General features: G+C 47.5%; 2 protein-coding genes across 7 annotated transcripts in view; one reads left to right on the top strand and one right to left on the bottom strand.

Moving 5' to 3' along the window:
• The window catches only part of Syt13 (synaptotagmin 13), a 44,459-nt gene extending 39,727 nt beyond the window's left edge, over positions 1-4,732 (top strand). For both annotated transcript variants that reach the window (XM_020176436.2, XM_074044670.1), the window contains exon 6: positions 1,103-4,732. In XM_020176436.2, the coding sequence (XP_020032025.2) occupies positions 1,103-1,407 (305 nt within the window). In that variant the 3' untranslated portion in view covers positions 1,408-4,732. The remainder of the gene's footprint in view (positions 1-1,102) is intronic.
• Positions 4,733-13,006: 8,274 nt separating this feature from the next.
• The window catches only part of Prdm11 (PR/SET domain 11), a 78,472-nt gene continuing 68,406 nt past the window's right edge, over positions 13,007-23,072 (bottom strand). For 4 of the 5 annotated variants that reach the window (XM_074044667.1, XM_020176424.2, XM_074044668.1 and 1 more), the window contains one exon: positions 13,007-21,971. In XM_074044667.1, the coding sequence (XP_073900768.1) occupies positions 19,807-21,971 (2,165 nt within the window). In that variant the 3' untranslated portion in view covers positions 13,007-19,806. The remainder of the gene's footprint in view (positions 21,972-23,072) is intronic. The other variant, XR_012437225.1, reaches the window with a different exon arrangement.

Genomic DNA, 23,072 nt, shown 5'->3' with positions numbered 1-23,072 from the left:
CTCTTTTTTTTTTTTTTTTTTAACAGCTCCCCTCAGGACAATTACAGCACAGCCCTTTGTCTCTCAAATATCTTTACTGAAATAACAAACTAACCACCCAGGGGTGATAATTATAGCGATAAATACAAAGTAACAATTATTCCCACATTAGCTTCAGGAACCTTAACTAATGAAAAAGTAATGTGGTCCTCAGCCTGAACCTGAGCCATGGAAGCTGTCTGGTGACCTGCTTGTGAATTTCCTGGGGGGACAGTGCTAGGGCTGCGGTGCCCAGGAGCTGTGGGGAGGAGGGGAGAACAGGCAATCTGCCTTTGCTCTCAGCGAAACCTGCAGAGCTGAGAAATACAGCTGAGAAGCATTCAACCGTGAATCAATGAAAGGCTTGGATGGAGAATTAAAGGGGTGAAAACCTGGGGATAACCTTGTTTTTCTGATCTAAGTTTAAAATCGAGTTGCAGGACACCTAAACCATTATCCTGGGCTTGGTTTGATCTGAGGCTATGAAGTCACTTGAAGGGCTCATGGCAAATTGTCATTCCCTATTGGCACTCTGATATGTCCCAGTATGGGCCATCCAATGACCAGCCTACCATCCCTAGTCCAAAAATCCAAAATCCAGAATGCTCCCAAATCTGAAACTTTGTGAGCGCAAGTGGAAAATTCTATACTGCGGAACTTGGCTTCATGCACAAAATTATTTTAAAAAATTATATAAATTTACCCTCAAGCTGTGTGAAAGAAACATGGGTGAATTTTGCACTCAGATTGGAGTCCCGTCTCCAAGATATCTTAGATGTCCATGGAAATCTTCCCAAATCTGAACAATGTCCAAAGTCTGAAACCCTTCTGCTCCTAAGCTTTTCAGATGAGAGCTATTCAACCCATATGGTATGATTCCCACACTTGAGTACAAGTTCTGCAGAGCCAAGAACTTTGGCCATGTCCCCAAGTCTACAAAAATGCATGCCATCTTATGGGCACTTAGTAATTGGTGAATGAATGAATGCCCTAGGGGCGGGGTAAAGAAAGAGCCCCAAGACAGCACCATCCTGGGTGCCATCAGACCCTTCTCTCCATCTCTCTTTCCTCTGTCTTTCCTCAGATGTCTCTGTCAAGGTGACCTTGAAGCACCAAGCACAAAAGCTGAAGAAGAAGCAGACAAAACGCGCCAAACACAAAATCAACCCAGTGTGGAATGAGATGATCATGTTTGAGCTGCCTGACGACCTGCTGCAGGCCTCCAGTGTGGAGCTGGAGGTGCTGGGTCAGGACGAGGTGGGGCGGAGCTGTGCACTTGGCCACTGCAGCCTGGGTCTGCACACCTCGGGCTCCGAGCGCAGCCACTGGGAGGAAATGCTCAAAAACCCACGCCGGCAGATAGCCATGTGGCACCAGCTGCATCTGTAGCTAGCCACTGGCCCACTTCCCTTCTCGGGCACAGCCCGTCCTCCAGCCCCAGCTGCCCTCCGCCATCTCCTCCTTGTGCCCCGTCCTCATTTTGACACCCGAAGACAGAGACAGAGACAAATGTGTTGGCCAAGGTCATGATCCTGTTCCTCTCTCATCTCAAGGCAGTGTGCAGGAATGGGACTCTTGTATCCCATTCCTGCAAAAACGAGGCCTGCGTTTTGCTCCTCTGTGTGATGGACAGAGACCCGTCTCGGATGCACCTCCTGTGCAGGTTTTGTAGGTGGGCTGAGGCCAGATGCAGAAAAAGCTTTATTTGAGGAAGCATATATACAAAGACGAATTAAAAAATAAGCATTTTGAAAATGATGAAGGAAGTAAATTAGATCAACTCACAGAATCAGAGATTGTCTGGGAGAGATGAAACCCTCGCCTGCACCCTAGCCAAGATCCCCACACACAACAGCAGCCTGGCAGTTCTCAGACTTCGGTCCTTGTCCCTGACAGCCTGTGGACATTTCAGATCAGTGCTACAGGCCAACGCCCTGAGCCTCTCCAACTTTAACAAGAACCAAGGTCTCTGATGCAGAGTGGGGAGGACTGCATTCCACCAGGACAGATCCCTTCTACCACATTCCTAAGTCCTCCAGGGGGCCCCCCACCAGGGAGTGGCCGGTTTCAGGGCTGGACACCTCACCATCAGAGTGAAATTCGGAGCCTCCATTTTTAATTTGATTGTGAAGTTTTAAATTTGTGCTTTTCAGGTCCTGCTCTTGGGATTACATAGTGTGCTTTTTATTGAAAAAGTATTGTCTTATTGTAAAATTGGTTTGTATTATACCTGGGGAGACCTTCCCTGACAAGGCATGGGTGGGATCCCCTGTGGGTCACTGGGCTGGATTCATTGTTAGGTCCACCAGCATCACCAAAATGACCCTGAGTGACAGACCCATCCCTTCCAGCATTCCAGCCATTCAGGAGGAAGCCTTATGACATCTGGTGACATGAAAGTGGAGATGGAAGACAACTTTCAGGAGGAAGTGAGGTCCTTTCAAATGTGCCTCCTTCCTTCTGCTTTTGGGACTTGTCCTTTTGACTGCTCATGACTGGCAATCTACCTTGCTATTCCTTATAGATGTCCCCATGGTTAATTAAACCTCAGTGATGAGCCTGTCTGGGTGGATATAATACTCACCAGTGAACCAGGAGTGCTGGGTTCTGTTGGCATTGCCTTCAGAGCCTCAGTTTGGTCATCTGTGAAACGGGAGCCTGTCCATGTGAACGATATGGCAGATGAAACTGTGTTCCAAGACTGCCAGCATTCCTTGGCTGAAGACAAATACTGAGGCACTAGCAAGCCATTTTTAAACTAGGTTGCTGTCTTTCACTTCAAGTTGCAAGCTGACAATGCCTGGAAAGTTCCAGAACCATCCAGATATTTCCAGAACCAAGGATGCTGCACTTGGACTTCTCCAAACTATAAAATTCCAATACTGGTCCTGCAGATGTTACCCTAGCTCCCTGATTTAACTGAGAATTTCTAGAGATGGGTAAGGATAGCATTCCTTCAATGAGTCCAGTCACTCTTGGCCTGTCCCTGAGAAGCTGAGTGGGGGGAACTATGTAATCTTCTGTCATTATTTACCCTTTCTGCCCAGAAATAGAAATGCATTAGGAATAACTTCTACCCACTCTCTGAAGAAACAAAAAGAATATCTAGCTCCTCTTTAGTGGGCATATCTTTCTAAAAATTGGAAACTTAGATCTCTAGGGTTTGCCAGCCTTCGTCACTTAGGTGAAGCATTTGTCAGTGGTCTCCTAGAACATCTTTCTGAGGTTGCCCTCTCCCCCCCAGTCCCTTCTTTTTGGTTGGCATGGCAAAAAAAAAGAGAATAGAATATTCCCTACATAAGCTGAAAGCTGGCCAGCATTTTCTTCTTGGTAACATCTGTTACTCTAACTAGAAACATTTAGCTTCTAGAATTTAAATCAGGAAACATACATAGGTCATCCTTCCCTATAAATCTGTGCACCTGCTTTAGTATCCCACCAAAGACAGGGACACAGGGCTGGGCAAGGGCCCTGGTCCCAAAATATCAATTCCACCCATAGTCTTTCATTCATCTCTTTCGATCTGGAAGGTTCCATGGTCCAGAATCAAACTGAAGCTGGCACATTCAACCATGGAGCCACATTCAGCCATGGAATATCTTGGAAGTCGGCCATCACCTCAGTTAGCAGGGATGTACAGAAAGGAGACAGGGTTTTGTCTGTATGTTCACTGGAATATTCCAAGTACCTAAGCCAAAGCCATCTTGTGGGAGCTCCATGAGTATTTGCTGAGTGAACTAATGGATGGAGGAGAGGGCAGTTAGGATTGTTCGCCAATGGTATAACAGTGGGAACCCTGGTGACCGTCAATGGTAAGTCATCAGACAGCTTGGCAGTTGCCTGGGAATTCATGGCATTGAGTATTACTATTCACCTACTGACAATTCATTGCTCTCCATTTAAATGTAATTAACAAAAAAAGACAATCTGACTGCTATGCTTTTGCATCAAAACTTCATGTGGGTACATTCCAAATTCCCCAGGGATGTCAGCCTACAAATCAAAAACCCCAGTAATCTTTGTATCAGCCTATCTCATACCAAATATATTTGCAATTTACCTCCAGATTTAAGTAACAGAGTCTGTGTGAATGCATCTGATCATGTTTGAAAGAAACACCTTGTTCTTGGCCAGGGAGCATTTTCTAGGCGTGTGAAGGAGAGGCAAAAATAAAGTGAGTGGCTATTTCAGGCCAGAGCAATGCCAACAGGTCATCTGGTTCTTTCACAGACAAGACACAGAGTTGGAGAATTAGAATCTGCCCTCATCCGTCTGTGACTTCCCTTCTTGAATCAACCAGTATACATCTGTGGAGTGCCTGTCTATGAAGGCCTTGCATACGACTGTCCTTTTTGATTTGAGATGATTCCTAGTGTGGGTTGAATGACAAATCCCCTGAACTGAAGCTGGGTGGAAAGAGCTAGTGGGGAGCACAGTTCTCCAGGGTCAGTTCCTTTTCAGATATATGGGAGTCCTGGGTGGAATGTCTGTAGCCTGAACCACTGAGGGTGAGAGGGGGACCCTCAAAATGAAACTCCATCCTTGTGATTCGCTTCTGACTTCTGTGTTTACTGTTGTCAAATGCAGCGGTTGTGTTTGTTTCACAGTCCTGAACCAAAGCACAAAAAGATGCATGGGACCTTGTAGGCATATGTCTGGTGCCATACTTTGGAGCAAAAACCTTCCAGTGGTAAATAAATACTTTCCAACAGCATCAGCAGCTTGGTGTTTCTCTTTTTTCCAATTGCTTAATATTTTAGACACATAAAATTTAGGAAAAATCTTGCAATAAGCACTCATGGATCACTGCCAAATTTAATAAAACCTGACAACTACAGTGGGAGTCCCCTTCAGGCCCTTTACTCAGGGGACTAGGATCCTAAATTTGGGGTTACCACCCAAGCATTACTACATGGACATACATGGAAACCCTAAACACTACTAAGTTGTTGTGTGTGTTCATAAGCTTTATTTAAAGTGTATCACAATACTTTTGCTCAACCTTAAATTTTTGAGCCTCATCTATGAGGGTTGGGTAAGGCCACTTAGGGCTTTGATCTCATTCCTGAGAAGGAAAATGAGGTAGAAACTTGAATCTCCTCTTTCTTTAGCTTCCCCACAGAGACACTCCCACCTCATCAACAGAGAGGCCATGTAGCAGAAGTGGTACCAGGCTGTGGGCCAGGCCAGGGCCTCCGGGAGTCCTGCCACCCTGGGCCCTCCAGGTGGCCACTGCAGCACTGCCTGTGGGGGGAGAGGCCCTGGCGCTCAGCAAGAGACAAGGCCTGGTCTCATGGATTTTAAAATAGAATATATGATCCCTAAAGAAGGCTGTGAGATGTCAGTGTATAATTCTTTATTTTATATTATACACGATTGTATACCTATTACATCTAAATGACAGCCTGGGTTTTAATTTCCACAGTAGAACAGAATAAGTAGAACACATATTGGAGGGTATCACGTAGTACGGGCTATGTTTCACAGTAACTATGACATGGCCTACTTGAGCCAAAATTAAAAGTTAAGAATCTGGAATCATATAAAAGAGAAATGGAAGACTCATTGTGTGTGGGGGGGGCTTTCCCCTGAAGTGCCTCAAACAGTTGACCCTGCCTGACACGTGACAGACTGGCCACCAGAGCCATCACTTTCGGCACTGAGAACCAACAGCTCAGCTTGGCTTTGTCCCTGGCCACCCTCATGGCCCTGGGCAAATCTCCTGCCTTGGGGTTTTAGTTCCCACACCTGTAAAGTGAATTTGAACCAAATGACTACTAAGATCCCTTCTGTCTTTGCCCTTTTGTGAGTCTGTGACCCAGACTGCCAGCAACTTACTTTTCACACGTCTGTTTGGTCTCCTATCTCATGCATGAAACAGACTGAAGTGGCCTCCGTGTGTGCCTGCCCTCTGCTGACAGTCCCTCCTGACAGCCGCCCACTCCTCCACACAATACGTGGTCATACCTGAGGCTTCCCATCAGCCTCTTCTCGTTTGCTTAATTGCTAATGAGGCCTCTGACAATTTTCCACCCGAGAGTTTTTGTCCTTTAGAGCTAGTTGGAAGCACCACCACCATTTCAGGAGTTCTGAACTCGAGCATCTGTCCCATCTCCCTCTGGGGCAGACATCTGGCGATGATAAGTCGATGAGATGTAGGTAGCTGTGGGTGGATGGAGGGGGTGGACACTACCTCAGTGCTGGAGATCTGCCCCATGCTCTCTGTCTTCATCTCCTCCAGGTGAGCCAACACAGATGGTCCCTGGAAGGGACCTGAGCAGCTTCCCAAGCCAGAGATAGAGGTGCCTACCTGGGAGGAGTATGGCAGGAACCCAGTCTTGGTGCTGGAAGCCAGACATTGCCATGGAAACCAGTGTAGTGGTGACCACCATGTGATTTAGAGCCCTGTGGTGGCTCAGCCCCAGTGGCTCAGACTCTTGTCAATACAGCCCTTGCAAGGGCCTACTTTTCTATCTCAATATTGATGCTCCTTCCTGATGTTTCAGGATAGCCTGTTAGCAAATGTGGGGTGATAGAAGTCCTATTTCAGAAACCCAGGGATTCCAGCCAGGGACAAGCAAGAAGAACCTGCTTTTCCAGCCAAAACAAATAAAACTTCTCCTTCATCCTTCTCCCCTTGAGGGTCCAAGAAGACAGCTGTTGCAAGCAGAAGGTGCCCTGAGGTTCTCTCCCATGACGGTGTGGTGAGCCCCACCCAGGTAGAGGGTTCCAGCCCACTGTAGGCATAGTTGTAGGAGATTCTGTATTAAAAGTCACAGGCCACCACTCTCCAAGGGTGGCCCCTGCAATTCTGGGTGAAAATAGACAGCAAACAGCAGAGAAGCCCAAACTTCCTATCACTCACTTCATCCTGACTTAGGAGGTTACAGTAGCAATGATGATGATAAATTGACTCAGTAAACAAAAGCTTTGTGCAAAGCCACTGAAAGAATAAGAAACGCAACCTGTGCTCGGTCTCATGGCCTGTAAGAGGCAGAGGGGATTTGAATTTGGTACCATGTAGCCTTAAAGTCCAGGTTCTAGAGTACAGCCCATGGCCAAGAGTCTCTTCTTAGTTAGGCCATAGCCACTTGGAGGTTACCTGGAGCTGAGAGCCTCTGGCTCACTCCTGTAATCTTAGCTATTTGGGAGGCTCAGATCAGAAGGATTGAAGTTTGCGGCCAGCTCAGGCAAATTGTTGGAGAGACCTCCATCTCTAAAAATAGTCTGGAGGTGTGGCTCAAGTGGTAGAGCACCTGCTTTGCAAGTGCGAAGCCCCTGAATTCAAACCACAGTCCCACCAAAACAAATGAACAAACATACTACCTGGAAACCTGGAGTCCAAAAATGGCTGAGCTGCCATGGAACCTTCTCCAAAATAGATCATATCCTAGGGCACAAAGCAAGCCTCAGCAAATATAAGAAAATAGAAATAATACCATGCATACTATCTGACCACAATGCAGTAAAAGTAGAACTCAACAACAAAAGTAAAGACAAAAAACATGCAAACAGCTGGAAACTAAATAACTCATTACTTAATGAAGAATGGATCATCGATGCAATAAAAGAGGAAATTAAAAAGTTCCTAGAAGTCAATGAAAATGAAAACACAACCTACCGGAACCTATGGGACACAGCTAAGGCAGTCTTGAGAGGAAAGTTTATAGCCATGAGTGCATATATTAAAAAGATTGAAAGATCCCAAATCAATGACCTAATGATACATCTCAAACTCCTAGAAAAACAAGAACAAGCAAATCCCAAAACAAATAGAAGGAGAGAAATAATAAAAATAAGAGCTGAAATCAACGAAATAGAAACCAAAAAAACCATACAAAGAATTAATGAAACAAAAAGTTGGTTCTTTGAAGAAATAAACAAGATCGATAGACCCCTGGCAAACCTGACTAAAATGAGGAGAGAAAAAACCCAAATTAGTAGAATTAGGAATGCAAAAGGGGAGATAACAACAAACACCATGGAAGTCCAGGAAATCATCAGAGACTACTTTGAGAACCTATATTCAAATAAATTTGAAAATCTAAAAGAAATGGACAGATTTCTAGATACATATGATCATCCAAAACTGAACCAGGAGGAAATTAATCACCTGAATAGACCTATAACACAAAATGAAATTGAAGCAGCAATCAAGAGTCTCCCCAAAAAGAAAAGTCCAGGACCTGATGGATTCTCTGCTGAATTCTATCAGACCTTTAAAGAAGAACTGATACCAACCCTCCTTAAACTGTTCCATGAAATAGAAAGGGAAGGAAAACTGCCAAACACATTTTATGAAGCCAGTATCACACTTATCCCAAAACCAGGCAAAGACACCTCCAAAAAGCAGAACTATAGGCCAATCTCCTTAATGAACATTGATGCAAAAATCCTCAACAAAATAATGGCAAATCGAATTCAGCAACACATCAAAAAGATTATTCACCACGACCAGGTAGGCTTCATCCCAGGGATGCAGGGGTGGTTCAACATACGAAAATCAATAAACGTAATAAACCACATTAACAGAAGCAAAGACAAAAACCACTTGATCATCTCAATAGATGCAGAAAAAGCCTTTGATAAGATCCAACATCATTTCATGATAAAAGCTCTAAGAAAACTAGGAATAGAAGGAAAGTTCCTCAACATTATAAAAGCTATATATGACAAACCTACAGCCAGCATTATGCTTAACGGAGAAAAATTAAAACCATTCCCTCTAAAATCAGGAACCAGACAAGGATGCCCACTATCTCCACTCCTATTCAACATAGTACTGGAATTCCTAGCCAGAGCAATTAGGCAAGAAGAAGGAATAAAAGGAATACAAATAGGTAAAGAAACTGTCAAAATATCCCTATTTGCAGACGACATGATCCTATACCTTAAAGACCCAAAAACTCTACTCAGAAGCTTCTAGACATCATCAATAGCTATAGCAAGGTAGCAGGATATAAAATCAACATAGAAAAATCATTAGCATTTCTATACACTAACAATGAGCAAACGGAAAAAGAATGTATGAAAACAATTCCATTTACAATAGCCTCAAACAAAATCAAATACCTAGGTGTAAACCTAACAAAAGATGTGAAAGACCTCTACAAGGAAAACTATACACTTCTGAAGAAAGAGATTGAGGAAGACTATAGAAAGTGGAGAGATCTCCCATGCTCATGGATTGGTAGAACCAACATAGTAAAAATGTCGATACTCCCTAAAGTAATCTACATGTTTAATGCAATTCCCATCAAAATTCCAATGACATTCATTAAAGAGATTGAAAAATCTACTGTTAAATTTATATGGAAACACAAGAGGCCACGAATAGCCAAGGCAATACTCAGTCAAAAGAACAATGCAGGAGGTATCACAATACCTGACTTCAAACTATATTACAAAGCAATAACAATAAAAACAGCATGGTACTGGCACAAAAACAGACATGAAGACCAGTGGAACAGAATAGAGGATCCAGATATGAAGCCACACAACTATGAGCAACTTATCTTTGACAAAGGAGCTAAAAATATACGATGGAGAAATAGCAGCCTCTTCAACAAAAACTGCTGGGAAAACTGGTTAGCAGTCTGCAAAAAACTGAAACTAGATCCATGTATATCACCCTATACCAAGATTAACTCAAAATGGATCAAGAATCTTAATATCAGACCCCAAACTCTTAAGTTGATACAAGAAAGAGTAGGAAATACTCTGGAGTTAGTAGGTATAGGTAAGAACTTTCTCAATGAAACCCCAGCAGCACAGCAACTAAGAGATAGCATAGATAAATGGGACCTCATAAAACTAAAAAGCTTCTGTTCATCAAAAGAAATGGTCTCTAAACTGAAGAGAACACCCACAGAGTGGGAGAAAATATTTGCCAATTATACATCAGAGAAAGGACTGATAACCAGAATATACAGGAAACTTAAAAAACTAAATTCTCCCAAAACTAATGAACCAATAAAGAAATGGGCAAGTGAACTAAGCAGAACTTTCTCAAAAGAAGAAATTCAAATGGCCAGAAAACACATGAAAAAATGCTCACCATCTCTAGCAATAAAGGAAATGCAAATTAAAACCACACTAAGATTCCACCTCACCCCTGTTAGAATAGCCATCATCAGCAACACCACCAACAACAGGTGTTGGCGAGGATGTGGGGAAAAAGGAACCCTCTTACACTGTTGGTGGGAATGTAGACTAGTACAACCACTCTGGAAAACAATTTGGAGGCTACTTAAAAAGCTGGACATCGATCTACCATTTGATCCAGCAATACCACTCTTGGGGATATACCCAAAAGACTGTTACTCCAGAGGCACCTGCACATCCATGTTTATTGCGGCACTATTCACAATAGCCAAGTTATGGAAACAGCCAAGATGTCCCAGCACTGACGAATGGATTAAGAAAATGTGGTATCTATACACAATGGAATTTTATGCAGCCATGAAGAAGAACGAAATGTTATCATTCGCTGGTAAATGGATGGAATTGGAGAACATCATTCTGAGTGAGGTTAGCCTGGCCCAGAAGACCAAAAATCGTATGTTCTCCCTCATATGTGGACATTAGATCAAGGGCAAACACAACAAGGGGATTGGACTATGAGCACATGATAAAAGCGACAGCACACAAGGGAGGGGTGAGGATAGGTAAGACACCTAAAAAACTAGCTAGCATTTGTTGCCCTTAATGCAGAGAAACTAAAGCAGATACCTTAAAGCAACTGAGGCCAATAGGAAAAGGGGACCAGGAACTAGAGAAAAGGTTAGATCAAAAAGAATTAACCTAGAAGGTAACACCCACGCACAGGAAATCAATGTGAGTCAATGCCCTGTATAGCTATCCTTATCTCAACCGGCAAAACCCCTTGTTCCTTCCTATTATTGATTATACTCTCTACAACAAAATTAGAAATAAGGGCAAAATAGTTTCTGCTGGGTATTGAGGGGGGGGGAGCGGGAGGGGGCGGAGTGGGTGGCAAGGGAGGGGTGGGGGCAGGGGGGAGAAATGAACCAAGCCTTGTATGCACATATGAATAATAAAAGAAAAATGAAAAAAGAAAAAAAAACAAAAAAAACCAAAAAAAACCCAAAAATGGCTGAGCTGGAAGAAGCAGGAACCATTCTCTTCCATAGGGGAATTAGGGGACTCCTGCCTGATGGATTGGGTGGGGCTCTCCAGGGGACAAGAGCAAGTTGGAGTGTAGAGGAATTCAAGGGGACAACATCCAGCTTTGTAGGGAGACTGAGTCAAGGCTAGATGAAGCCAGAGGTCAGATGTGTGGTCATTTTTATTGAGGAAACCAAGAGAGAGATGCAAAATGGAAGAATCTAGGACTTTAGCTATGACCAGTACAGGTGCTGGAATTAGATTTCTCTCAGGAACTGCTTGAATTCATTCATCCATTTAACACACGTCTGTTACACACCTACTCTGCATGAGGCCCTACACACAGTGCTATTAAAAACTTCCACTTTCCCTCATGGGTGTTATAATCAGAAAAGGGAAAACAGACAAAACATTCTCTCTCTCTCTCTCTCTCTCTCTCTCTCTCTCTCTCACACACACACACACACACACACACACACACACACACACATTATATGGGTGGTCAGGAAAGACCCCTCTGAGAAGCTAAAACAAAAGAGAAAAACCTAGCCCACACCACACCACGCTGGGGAAGCAGAGGGCTCAGTATCATCAAAGATCCCAAGATAGGGAAGTACCTGTGGAGTTGGAGGACAGTGTGACCAATCAGGGGAGGACAACAGGAGGCTGGAGGTAGGCAGGGGCTGGACTGTGCAGGGCTGATGGGCCAGGGTTACGAGTTTGCATTGAATCCCAAAGGCAATGGGAAACCACGGGAGGGTGTTAAGTAGAGAGGATGCCATGACAAAATCTGTGGTTTTTTGTGTGTGTTTTAAAAAGAGCAATTCAGAAATTGCCCAAGGGCCTTCAGATCTTCTGACAGCTAGCCGGGTGGCTGAGCCTCCTCTCTGAGGTGATCTCAACTTGTCCTTTAGATCTCGGTCAGGGAATCTGGGGAGAGGAAGGAAGGATGAAGTGGAATATCTCATCCTCCGAGACTCATTTTGGGGAGACTGATTTTGACCAAATACAGATGGGAGTCTTTACTTCTCTTGCTTCCTAAAATCATTATCACCTTCCAGAAGTTTCTGCAAATCTTGGTCAAATCTGGGCAGTCCAGTGGGTTATTGTGGGGCAACCCTGGTCTACCGAGGCTGGTTAGATATGGATAGTTGAGCCCCTTTGCTTTTTCCTCTCCCATTCTTCTGGGAAGAGAACTAGAACATTCTATGGGGCCACGGAGTGCCTTTCACAACAGGAAGCCTCTAAGTGACCAATGGGAAGGGGGGGTGGGGAAAATGACTGGCACACACTAAGAAAGCAGAGGTGAGGAGAAAAGAGAGGAAAGAGCCCTGAGAGGAAGCTAGATGGGGAGCGGGAGTGATAGTGGGGAGGCTTCAGCATCTCCGTGTTACCAGCGTCTCTGCTGAATGCCCATTCTCTACAGCGTGGGCGAAACTTCACTCATCACCCACCCCACAGCAGCACCACTAGCAAACCATGAGGGAAGACCTTAACCAGGGACCAGGCCTGCAAGTGGGGAATCGTGAAAGGCCACCAGAGAGAGAATCAGAGCAACAGTTCTTCTGAAAAGTCTTCCTCAAAGAGGCACTCGTAGGATAAGGGCATAGGAGGCAGACATTTTGTTTTCAAAGAATTTGGCCACATCTCCTTTGGTCTGATTGATGGAGGAGGCACTTGTTCAGTTACCTGCAGGCAGTAGACTCCAATGGGAGACAATCAGCGCAGCAGGAAGTGGCTAAACAGTTCCTTCTAACCTGACACCAGACAGGCTCCTACTCTCCCACCTGAGCCCTTGTGACAGGATCTATAGGAATCATCCAGAACACAGGCAATGAGGCAAAGATTCGATTTTGGTGAGTAAATTTAAATGCTTTTATTAACAATCTTACTTACATTACAAGGATAATATGACAAAAGGAAGTTTCTGCGTACATATTATGATAAACCAACATAGCTCTATGTGTATCCAGTGTTCTAGGCCCCGTCACACAGGTACTATAAAGCGTAGTCTGCAAAATAATAACATTAAGAGTTTTTTAAGAAAGAAAGTATTAACACATTAATATGTATGTGATAATAGACTCCTAGGTATTTCCCCCCACCCCCACTTTATTTTTCCTTTGTGATTGAAATGAAAATGGTTCAGCAGCGTGGGGGTGGAGAGGAGAGAGACAGGGCTAAAGCCCCAGAATCAGACTTCTGGTTCTCCCCAAGAGACAAAAGTCAAGACTGAGGACAGCCTGGCCTTTGTCTTGTGAGCAGTGCTGGAGCCGGTATCCTCCTCTGCTTGGAGGCCCGGTGCCCTGGATGCCCCATGGCATGCTCTCTCTCTGAGGTACAGTGCATTGTGGGATTGCTACTGGGGATGCCCATCCCCTGGCCCGGTGCTGACCTGCTGCGATGGGAGGAAGGCTCGGGCCAGGGCCTGGGCTCTCTTGAGCCAGGCACTGGAAGGTGCTCTGACCCGGGTGGCAGCTAGCTGTGGCTCAAGGAGGTGGGCATTGGCAGAGCAGACCCCGCCCCTGACTGTGGTATGGGGGGATCTGCTGGAGACTGAGGTACGTTGGTAGGATGGTGAGGAAGAGTAGGAAAGGGCCAGAGGAGGCTCAGGATGGGGAACGAGTGCCTCTGTGGAGTCCAAAGGCAGAGGCTGGTCTGGAGACCATCTCCCACCATCTGTAGCCCATCAGACCCCCTTTCTTACCTCCAGGGGAGAGAAATGACAGAGAGGAACCTGGAAGCAAACGGGTTCTGACTCCCGTCAGGGCTTTATAAGCCCCTCGTCATGCTGCCAGCTAATTAGAGCCATTGCAGCCCCTAGACAGGGCCACCCAGCTCAGGGTGGGAGCTGGGGCAAGCTGAGGAAGGCGCCCTTCACAGAGGAAGTGCGCCGGCTTGGGCGTGGAGTCACAGAATCCAAACAGTGTATGTGAACTAAGCTGCTGTTGCAGCGGAGGTGGGCAGGGCTGCTGGGCCTCCGCAGGGCTGGAAACACCATCGTCCCGAGTACAGCCAGCAGCCACAGCTGCGCAGAATGGGCTGGGCCAAGGCCCTGCTTCCAAAGTTGAGTTGCCATTGAATTTCTGAGGGTGTGGATATGTTTCTCCTACCCTTCCCTGGTAGCAGATGTCCCCTACCCTGGCTGGGAGCCTGGTGATGCCCAAGCTGCCCTGGTGACAGTGGTTGAGGGGTGAGGGAGGCAGCAGACTGCTGTACTTTGGAGACTTGACCTCCAGCGGGCAGCAGAAGCATCCAAGGGGAAGGGGTAGTATCTTTCCTGGACCACTCTTGGTCCCATGTGCACCTTTTGCCATCAATGTTGCTCGTTCTTGGTGGGGGAGGGTGTTGGGGTGTTTGTGCAGTGGTCCCTCCACCAGGGGTCATTTTACACCCTATTGCCAAGCAACAGTGACCACCCAAGCATAGGCTTGTGGTGGTGGGAGGAAGGGAGCACTTCAGCTGGAGCTCAGGGGGTATCTCCTTCCAACCTCAGACCAGGTTTGTGGAAAAGGAGAGAAAGTGCACGGGGAGAGCTGGGACCCAGCCACCCTGCTCTCCAACACCCCAGGTAGGAGGGCCTACTGCCAGCAAACCCTGCCTGCTGAGCAACCCCATCTCCCCTTGAAGGCCCTGCCTCCTCCCCCTTTGCACAACACAGCACCAGACTCTCCGCTGCTCTTTCAGCTCTATAGACTCTATTTTATATCTATTTAAAACATAGAAATGTATAAATATATAGGATATTATTTATAGCTATATAGACGTGATTTACTCTCTTACTCTGTGTGGATACGTACTGTATATGTCATATATACAATATATATGCTGTAGCATCAGGATTTTACACTGCACATACCCCTGCTTCCATGCATGGTCTCCCAGGGAGACTGGATTGCATAGGTATTCCCAGGGTGATACCACTTGAAGGGACTGGGGGGGGGGCAGATGGAAGAAGAGGGCCATACCATTTTCCTCCCAAAAGGGTACTTTTTCTCCCTCTGGCTAACATGCAAAGACCACCTCAAGGCTCCTTAATATCACAGCTCCATCACTTGACCAACAGAGGACATGAGAAAGGCCTCCCTTTATGCAGAAGGGCCTTGCTCATTTCTTGACATACTTTCTCCCAAGAGCTGGAGAAGGCAGTCCAGTTAGAACCCAGTGTGGCCTCTGGAAGGGGCTTTCATAGCTCCACTGCCCTCTGCCCCCTCCTCCTATGAAAGCTGGGCCTGGAGCGTGGGCAGGATATACCCAGTCGGGCCTGGCTAAGCTGCCTCTTGAAGGGAACCAGGTATGTGTGAGATCCAGAGTGGCTGGAGCTTCTGCCAAAACGTACAGACCAAGAAAAAGCACAAACCTACTGGGTAATTAACCCAGACCATAAACTCAAAGCAGATCTAGATACAAAATTCCTATTTCTGAGAAGGCAGGAGGAAAGATGAAGAGGGCTCTGAAAAAGAGAAGTTATACCTCAGCCCATCAGGCCACCTCCTAGACCTCATCAGGCTCCAGGTGGGTAGCCAATGTGATGCCAGCTCCCAGTCCTGGTTGAACCAAATCTGTGGCCCATTTCAGTCTCTTCACTATCACGTTCATCTTCTACATGCTCTTCCTTGCTTCCTCTTTCTTGGCATCACCTCCAAACAAATAGAAACTATTTAGATGCTGCTTTAAGCAATTACAAGGTCCTTTCTCCAAATCAAAGATCAGCATAAGTGAGTCAAACAGGGGAGCTCATCAGGACAACTCAACTTGAAAGCATGCAGTAGGGGTTGAGGACAAGTGCCAACCCCTACTTGGGCCATAGACTCAACTTGCCATGCAAGGGTCCTGGAGCTCGATCCTGCTCACATTCCCAAGAGGTTGAGAAAATACGATGCACCTAGCATCGTGAGATATTACAGGCAGTTATTGAAAAAGAAAAAGGCAAAAGGCTGCTGTTTCTGATGCCTGGACTCTCCTGTCCCACCAGGCAGGCAACACTTGGGGACTCTGATAGCACAAGTTGGAGGCACGGCTGGGCGGTCCTCCTGTTTCACAGACACTAAGTGGCAATAGATATTCAACTGCCTCCACGAAGAAAGAACACATCATTTTAATTGTAAGGGTTTCTGGTCTCTAGACTTTGCAATGTAACTGCTTGGCAGGATTGGCCACAAACCTGGGCTTCAAACTTCATCTCATTTCTCACCTTTTCCATGAGCCAAAGAAAGTCATTGTTAGTCAGCCCAGAGAGGACAAGTCTCAGTGCCAGAGACACATTTCATTCTAAGTCTACACTGTCATTCCTATACCAGGGGCTGAGTTACAGGGACATCTCATCTGAAGTGACCAAGGTCTGTTATATCAACCAAGGTATTAGGCTAGCCAGGTATGTGATTCCCTGTCCAGATCCTAACATCAGCTCAGCCCTTCTCAAGGAGGTGGGGGCCTGGAAAACACCTGGGACAGAAATCACGGGTAATCGCAAGTAGAATTCACGGGGCGGAGGGGAAGCTCTGAGCCTCCCAGCAAGCCTCCAGGCTGAGAAAAGACCCTGTGTAAATTGAAGTGGCGTGTCACCCATATTGCTCCCTGGTTACTCCCTGTCCCAAAATAAAGTGGCCTATAGAGCATTTGCCACAGCCTAGGCCTGGCTGAATTCAGCAGAAACCATGAGCACCCAGACTTTTAGAGGCATCCTGCCAAATTTGAGCTACCCGAGAGTTCAGCTTCTCTGAGGTCAGAGGCTGTCACAGAGATGGGGGCCTGCTGCCATGTCCTGCTGGAGCAGCTCACTCCTCTAGGCTCGGAGGCAACTCCCTTGCTCCCAGATCACTCAGGAGGTTCACAGCAGGGACCTGCACGGACTCAAAAGATCTCTTCCCTCTAGCTGAAGGCTTCAACTCATTTTGGCCATGGTTTCTTGGGAGGAGACAGATATGGCCTTGATCAGTGCTCAGACAGATAGACACAGATTCTCTCCTGGTTTCACATAGGTGGTCCTGGGCCCTGCCTCAGCAGAGGAGCCCCATGCAGCAGGTGAGGAGGCACAGAGAGGAGGATAAGGTGTAAGGCCACTGTTGGCAAGAAGAAAAGACCCCAGCTTGCTGTTTCTGCCTGTTTGGCTTGCCTTGCCAGCCATCCCTGCTCTCTACCCAGCTGGGTACCCCCGATGTTTGGTGAAAATCCCCATGTTCAGTCTGTATGCGTGAGGGGAGAAGAAGGTTCCCAGGCAGGAGCTGGGCAGGGGGGGAGAGGTCTTATGCTTCATTCACAACAGCATTGCACTTGACCTTAGGTAGGCTTTGGCCCAGACAGGAGGAGCGGGTAGGACAGACACTAGCCCAGAGTGGAAGAGGCTGGGGATTTCCAAGCATTGGAAAGGGGCTTTCCCCGAGAGTTCTTGCTAATGCTCCCTGCTCAGAGGAGGGGGAAGTAAGTGTGCGTGTGGCTGGGGTGGGTGAGGGTCACCAGGCAGGGGTGCATTGACTTGTTGAAAAAGGCAGCATATGAGGCCTGGCAGTGGGACAGTTGGAGGGACCCAGGTTTTGTTTTTTTTTTTTTTTTTCATTTTTTTTTTCTTTTAACATGCTACATCACTGTTGAAAACAAACAAAAACATTTCAAAAATAATATATAATATATTTATATAATGAAAAGCGATTGACTAGCAGCAATAATTCTAAAGTTATCTTAGCACCAAGACCAAGGGGGTGAGGGATGGGATTTAGGGATGACGGGATGGACCGCAGGACCAGGAAGGGGCAGCAATGGGTTCAGTGTTAGTGACATTTCCACTATGGTTCCTGACAGTGGCATGATGCCTCAGAGACAAGACAAACCCAGAAGGAAGGAAGCTACCACTGTCCTAGAGGGAGCCAAGCAGCTTGAGGGTGTGGGGGCCTTGCTGGATCTCAACACCCTCTGCAGAACTGAACACAGACAAGGAATTCAGAGCTTCCTCTCTCCCTCAAAGGTGACCTGTATCGACATTATAGGATCTCTGCACATAAAGCGTGCACAAATCAGACGTAGAAACATGAACAGAGGTGTTTAACAGCTCACGCACATTTTTTGTAAGCTCCCTTGCGAGGTATACCGGTAGTTAAATGAATGAAAGGGCATTGATCAGACTCCTCTAGCTTAAACCACTACCTGCCCCAGGGAGTGGGCAAGTGGCCATTTCTAAAGCTTATATGGTGCTTGTGGTGTGTGTATGTATGTGCGTTAGTGTGTGTGCGTGTGTGCATGTATGTGTGCGTGTGCGCGTGCATGTGTGTGTACGTGCACATGTGTGCGTATGTGTATGTATATGTGTGTGTGTGTGTGTGTGTGTGTGTGTGTGTGTGTGTGTGTGTGTGTGGTTGGTGTCTTGAGAACTTGTCTTACTTCCTGTTTTCTCCTTTTCTTTAGGACATCTCTACCCTGTTCAAAAAAGGAAGAGTTCACAGGTGTAGAAACATGGCCCAGTCTCTCACGACCTTCTTGCCAGGCCGTGAGCATGTCGTCAGCCTTGTGGCAAAAGGAGGACGACCTCTCTGGGGACTCTCATTTGAGTTATGCCAAACCCAGGGCACAACTCGCACTGACAGCTCCTGCCCTTGAACCACATAGCAGGTACTTCTTATCAGTAAAAGAAAACAAAATACCCCCAACACTTAAATGATTATAAAGACAAAGTATAAATAATTCATGTAAATTGAATATATACTTTTCATTTTACTTGTTTTTAGCCAAAAAATCACTGCCCTATTGGGGTCTGGATTTCTTGGCTTTTCTTCTTTTTCCCAATGGCACTAGATCTGAATAGAATTGTATTGTTTTACCCTCTACCATGTAAAAACAAGAATGCAGAAAGCTCACGCCTTCTCCCTTCCCCCAGATTTCAAGCTCGGTCATAAGGCAAGGTTGCCTTCAGTGTAACAGGTGATATCTTTAGTCTCCAGGGGTCTGGAAGGAGGGAACTGACCACCAACTGATTTCAGGTGGCCTTGGTGGAGGGGCGGTGGGTTCACAGTTTGACTGAAACTTATGTTTGTAGGACAACGAAAGAAAATCCTCATCGCATATGAATAAAAATCTCTCAAGCTGAAGTCAGGTGGGGAAGAAGGAAAGACCAGACCCTCCAGTCCAGGTGCACAACCCACCCTGTGGGAACCAGAGAGCTGATGCAATCAGATAGGAACATCCATGAGTAGGCAAACACCTTCCCCCCAACCCCCCAATCATAAAACCATAAAGAAGAAAGCAAAGGCAAGAACATAATCCCATACTGCAACCCCAAGCCCCCTCGATCCCCAAATGAAAACAAAGACAAAACGAGCTACCTAAAGGTGATGACAGACCCGTCAGTTTAGCTTATGTTGTTGGTTGACCGTTAGGTGGAAATACACGTGACCCCTGCACGTGCTTCTGTGAGTGAAATGAGTTGCCACGTAGGTTTGAAGCTGCCAAATGTAGACAAAAGTCAGTTTCCAACATTATTCCTTCCTGAAAGCTCCCAGTAGCTTCCGGTGGATGCGTCACCTTGGTTTTTTAAAATTTTTCAGTGTGGGTTTATATATATATATATATATATATATATATAATATAATATATTTATATAATATATCAAAGCTTATGAGTATAGATTAAAAAAATATTCAACAGCTTAGTGAACTCTGCAGCGCGGGCTCCCTACATGTCTGGGTAGAACTCAGACCCATGGTCCAGGGTCTGCAGCACGGGCTTCTGCTCCAGTGCTGACATCCTGCTGAGGACCTCGGCCGACAGTGCATAACTATTGCCAGACTTCTCCTCAAACCAGCTGTCCAGCGCCCGCTTGGCATCAAAGTTGGCGATGGGCGGTCCGTTTACAGCGATTGTCAATAGGTCACTGAGCTGCTCCAGGGTCAGGCGGGAGCGGTGGTTTTTGCGGACCCTCTGGAGGGCATTGCGGCCTTTCTCGCAGCAGGCGGTGGAGGTGGGGAGGACTTTAAGGACCTGGATGATCTTGTTTAAGAGTGGAAACCTCTGCTTGTATTTGCAGATATGGTTGATGAGGTCTTTGAAGCCATTTTTGGTATAATAATCAGCCTTGAGTTCCCGCCACTCTATCAGCAGACTTCCCCGGGGGTCCAGCCCTTCCCGGCAGACATCCCGGGAGAAGGTAGGGATGGCTTCCAGATGGTCAAATATCTGCACCATGTCCTCCTTGCCGAAGGTCATGAGCTCCTCGCTGCTCCTGGGCCAGGCAGCCAGGTCGAACACCTGGCAGGCTTTTACGAAGATCCTGCTGCGAGAATCGAACCTCTGTGCCAGGATGACCTGGGTCTTCTGGCAGATCTTCTCCCTGATGGACTGGAACTTGGCTTCGGCCACCCTGAGGTTCTTCATGGCGATGCCATTGAAGCTCTCTCGGAAGTTCTCTTCAAATTCCTGCAGGTACTCTCCAGGGGAATCAGCCAGCCGGCTGATCTCCTGGATGGCCTCTTCAATCTTGTCATCCACTTGGGACACCAGGAGGTACTCGCCCTGGAAGACGTACGCCAGGCGTGAAAGCACAGCGATCACGTCCAGCAGGAAGTAGATGAGCTTGATGGACTGGTAGTCCAGGAGGAACTGCAGCAGAGCCAAGGCGATGGCCGAGGCGTCAGCCCGCTGCGTCTGGCTACTGACATCCTTGAGGTGGGCCACCACCTCCAAGTAGTCCTTGATGAGGGCATTAAGGACATTCTGCTCACCAATGATCCACCTCACAGCGCGGATGTCCCCCAGGAACTCAGTCTCCTCGCAGAGGGTGGAGGCCGTGGAGCGCAACTCACACATGAGGCGCGGTGAGTAGCGGTAAAAGCTAAGCAGCTGCTTCAGGTTGTTTTCCAGCTCCTCCAGGCAGGGCAGCTCCTTCCCGCTGATGGCGTCCAGGATCTCCAGGTGTGGCCGGTGCACCATGAAGGGCAGGCACAGCAGCCAAGGCAGCGTCTTACGAATGGTCATGAACATGCTTGCCCGCAGACTGGCGGTGATGTTAGCTCCGTCCACGCCCAGGCCAACAGTCGGTTTCTCATCCTGCAGTCGGATGCCCAGGCCAGCAAAGGCCCGGTCAAGTGCCTGAAGATAACTTTCCGTGCTGGAGAAACCCAGCTCCTGCAGGGACAAGAACTCTGTGGCTGGGGGCCCATCACTGCTGGTGTACTGCACGTAGACGGCCACTGTGTCGGCCAGCAGGTCATCACTCTGCCCATCCAGGATGATGCTGAGGCAAGGCGACTGGCGGATGCGCTCCACCAGGTCCTCTCGGAGCGCCCGGGCGATGTGATGGATGAGGATTTGGCAGTCTCCCTCGTTCATGTACTGGTCCACCACCTTGAGCTCACACTTCCGCAGCAGCTCGGCCAGGGGCCGGAAGTCCAGGTAGGGCCTGCCCTCGAGGGCCAGGTGGTAGGCGGTGTTGAAGAGCAGGGTCATGTTTCGGCACATCTCCTCTGTCTTCTCAGGATGCATGCGTAGCTTGTACAGCTGCAGGCACTTCTTGTGCAGGTTGCTCTGGCTGTGCAGCTTAATCGTGTGGATCTTAAACTGCTTGGAGCCGATGATGAAGGCCGAGGTGCGGGAGGACTGCACCGTGTACTGGCGGCAGACATGGCACCACATCTCATTCAGGGTTGGGGAGTACCGCAGAAACCAAAACTTCTTCAGCCACTCCTGCTTGAAGCGCCGGATTCGGCGCCCTGTGGCAGAGGACATCTTAGAGGGCTCGTCGGCCGCAGTCATCATATCATTGGAGACAGATTCATCTGCTGAATCGACCTCCTGGTCGTCATCCTCCATGATGGCGGGGCCGGAGACCATGCTCTCTGAGGCTGGAAAACATGGGAAAGAAACATTTACACCAGTGGAAAAAACACAGACTTCTCCAACATGAGCTTCTCCAACTTCCACTGCCTGAAAGTGGGTTCCATGTGGCATGAGTCAGAAGTCCACTGCAGCCCAGGACGGATGACATCCCAGCCTAGGATTTATTGACAAGCACTCTTGTTCTCCACATGTGACTTTTCCTCGCCGTGGATTATCCATGGTGGCCTTCAGTCACCACCCAACATGCTTCAGGCTGCCTGCTCTCACCCTCCACTTGAGGGTGCTTGGGGATTGAAATATACCACATCAACAGGACAGCATAAGCCAGAAGAGGAGTTCTGATGAGGGAGAAAGGCACTCCAATACTCCCAGGGTATACGTGGAGGATGGGACGCCTGTACCAAGGATGTGGCCAGGGGACAATTGCTGCCTTTGAGTGAAGACAGGTTGGAAATGGCCCCAAGGGATTTCAGAGTCAAAAGGCAGCTTCGTTGAGATGCCTTCTTTGAATATCTGTACCACCTCACTTTGTGCTAGGGGTGTGGCTAAGAGAGGAACTGCTACTGAAACGGCCCGACTTAGCTGCACATGCACACTGAAATCCTTTCCCCAACTGCCACCCAACTCAGAGATTCAGGCTGCCTGCAGAAAAGGGCAAAGGCATGCAGCTGGATGTCCTGGACCCCCAGGATCTCTGTCCTTAAACTCCAGACTGAGGAGCTAGCACTGTGTGGGCAGAGCTTGAGTTCCTGGCCTGAGTATGGGTGCAGTGAGAGCTCCTAGTCAGACTCCCTTCTTGGGAGCTGGGTTGGGGAAGAAGTCAGGCTTTGGGGTGGACGCCAGTGGGACCACCACAGAAAGGCAATGGGTCAAAAACACAGCACACACCCCTCCTGCAGTGCAACTTCCTTTATTGACAAGGAGGATACAGGGGTGACATGAAGCATCCAGCCAGAACTGCAAGCCAGCCTGCCACTGGCACCTGAGGACATGGGCTCCCACCGGAGGTGTCTGCCCCTGCATTTCTCTCCTTAAGTCTCCTGGCAGGTGGCTCCAACAGAGACCTCGGGGCCACCCTCCACACAGTGCACTGTGTGCACTGTTCC

This window comes from Castor canadensis, chromosome 1 (assembly GCF_047511655.1).
Source record: "Castor canadensis chromosome 1, mCasCan1.hap1v2, whole genome shotgun sequence".
In the NCBI taxonomy this organism is placed as follows: Eukaryota; Metazoa; Chordata; class Mammalia; order Rodentia; family Castoridae; genus Castor; species Castor canadensis.
Note: the sequence above shows the minus strand (reverse complement) of the source record. Positions and strands in the feature narration are given on the sequence as shown.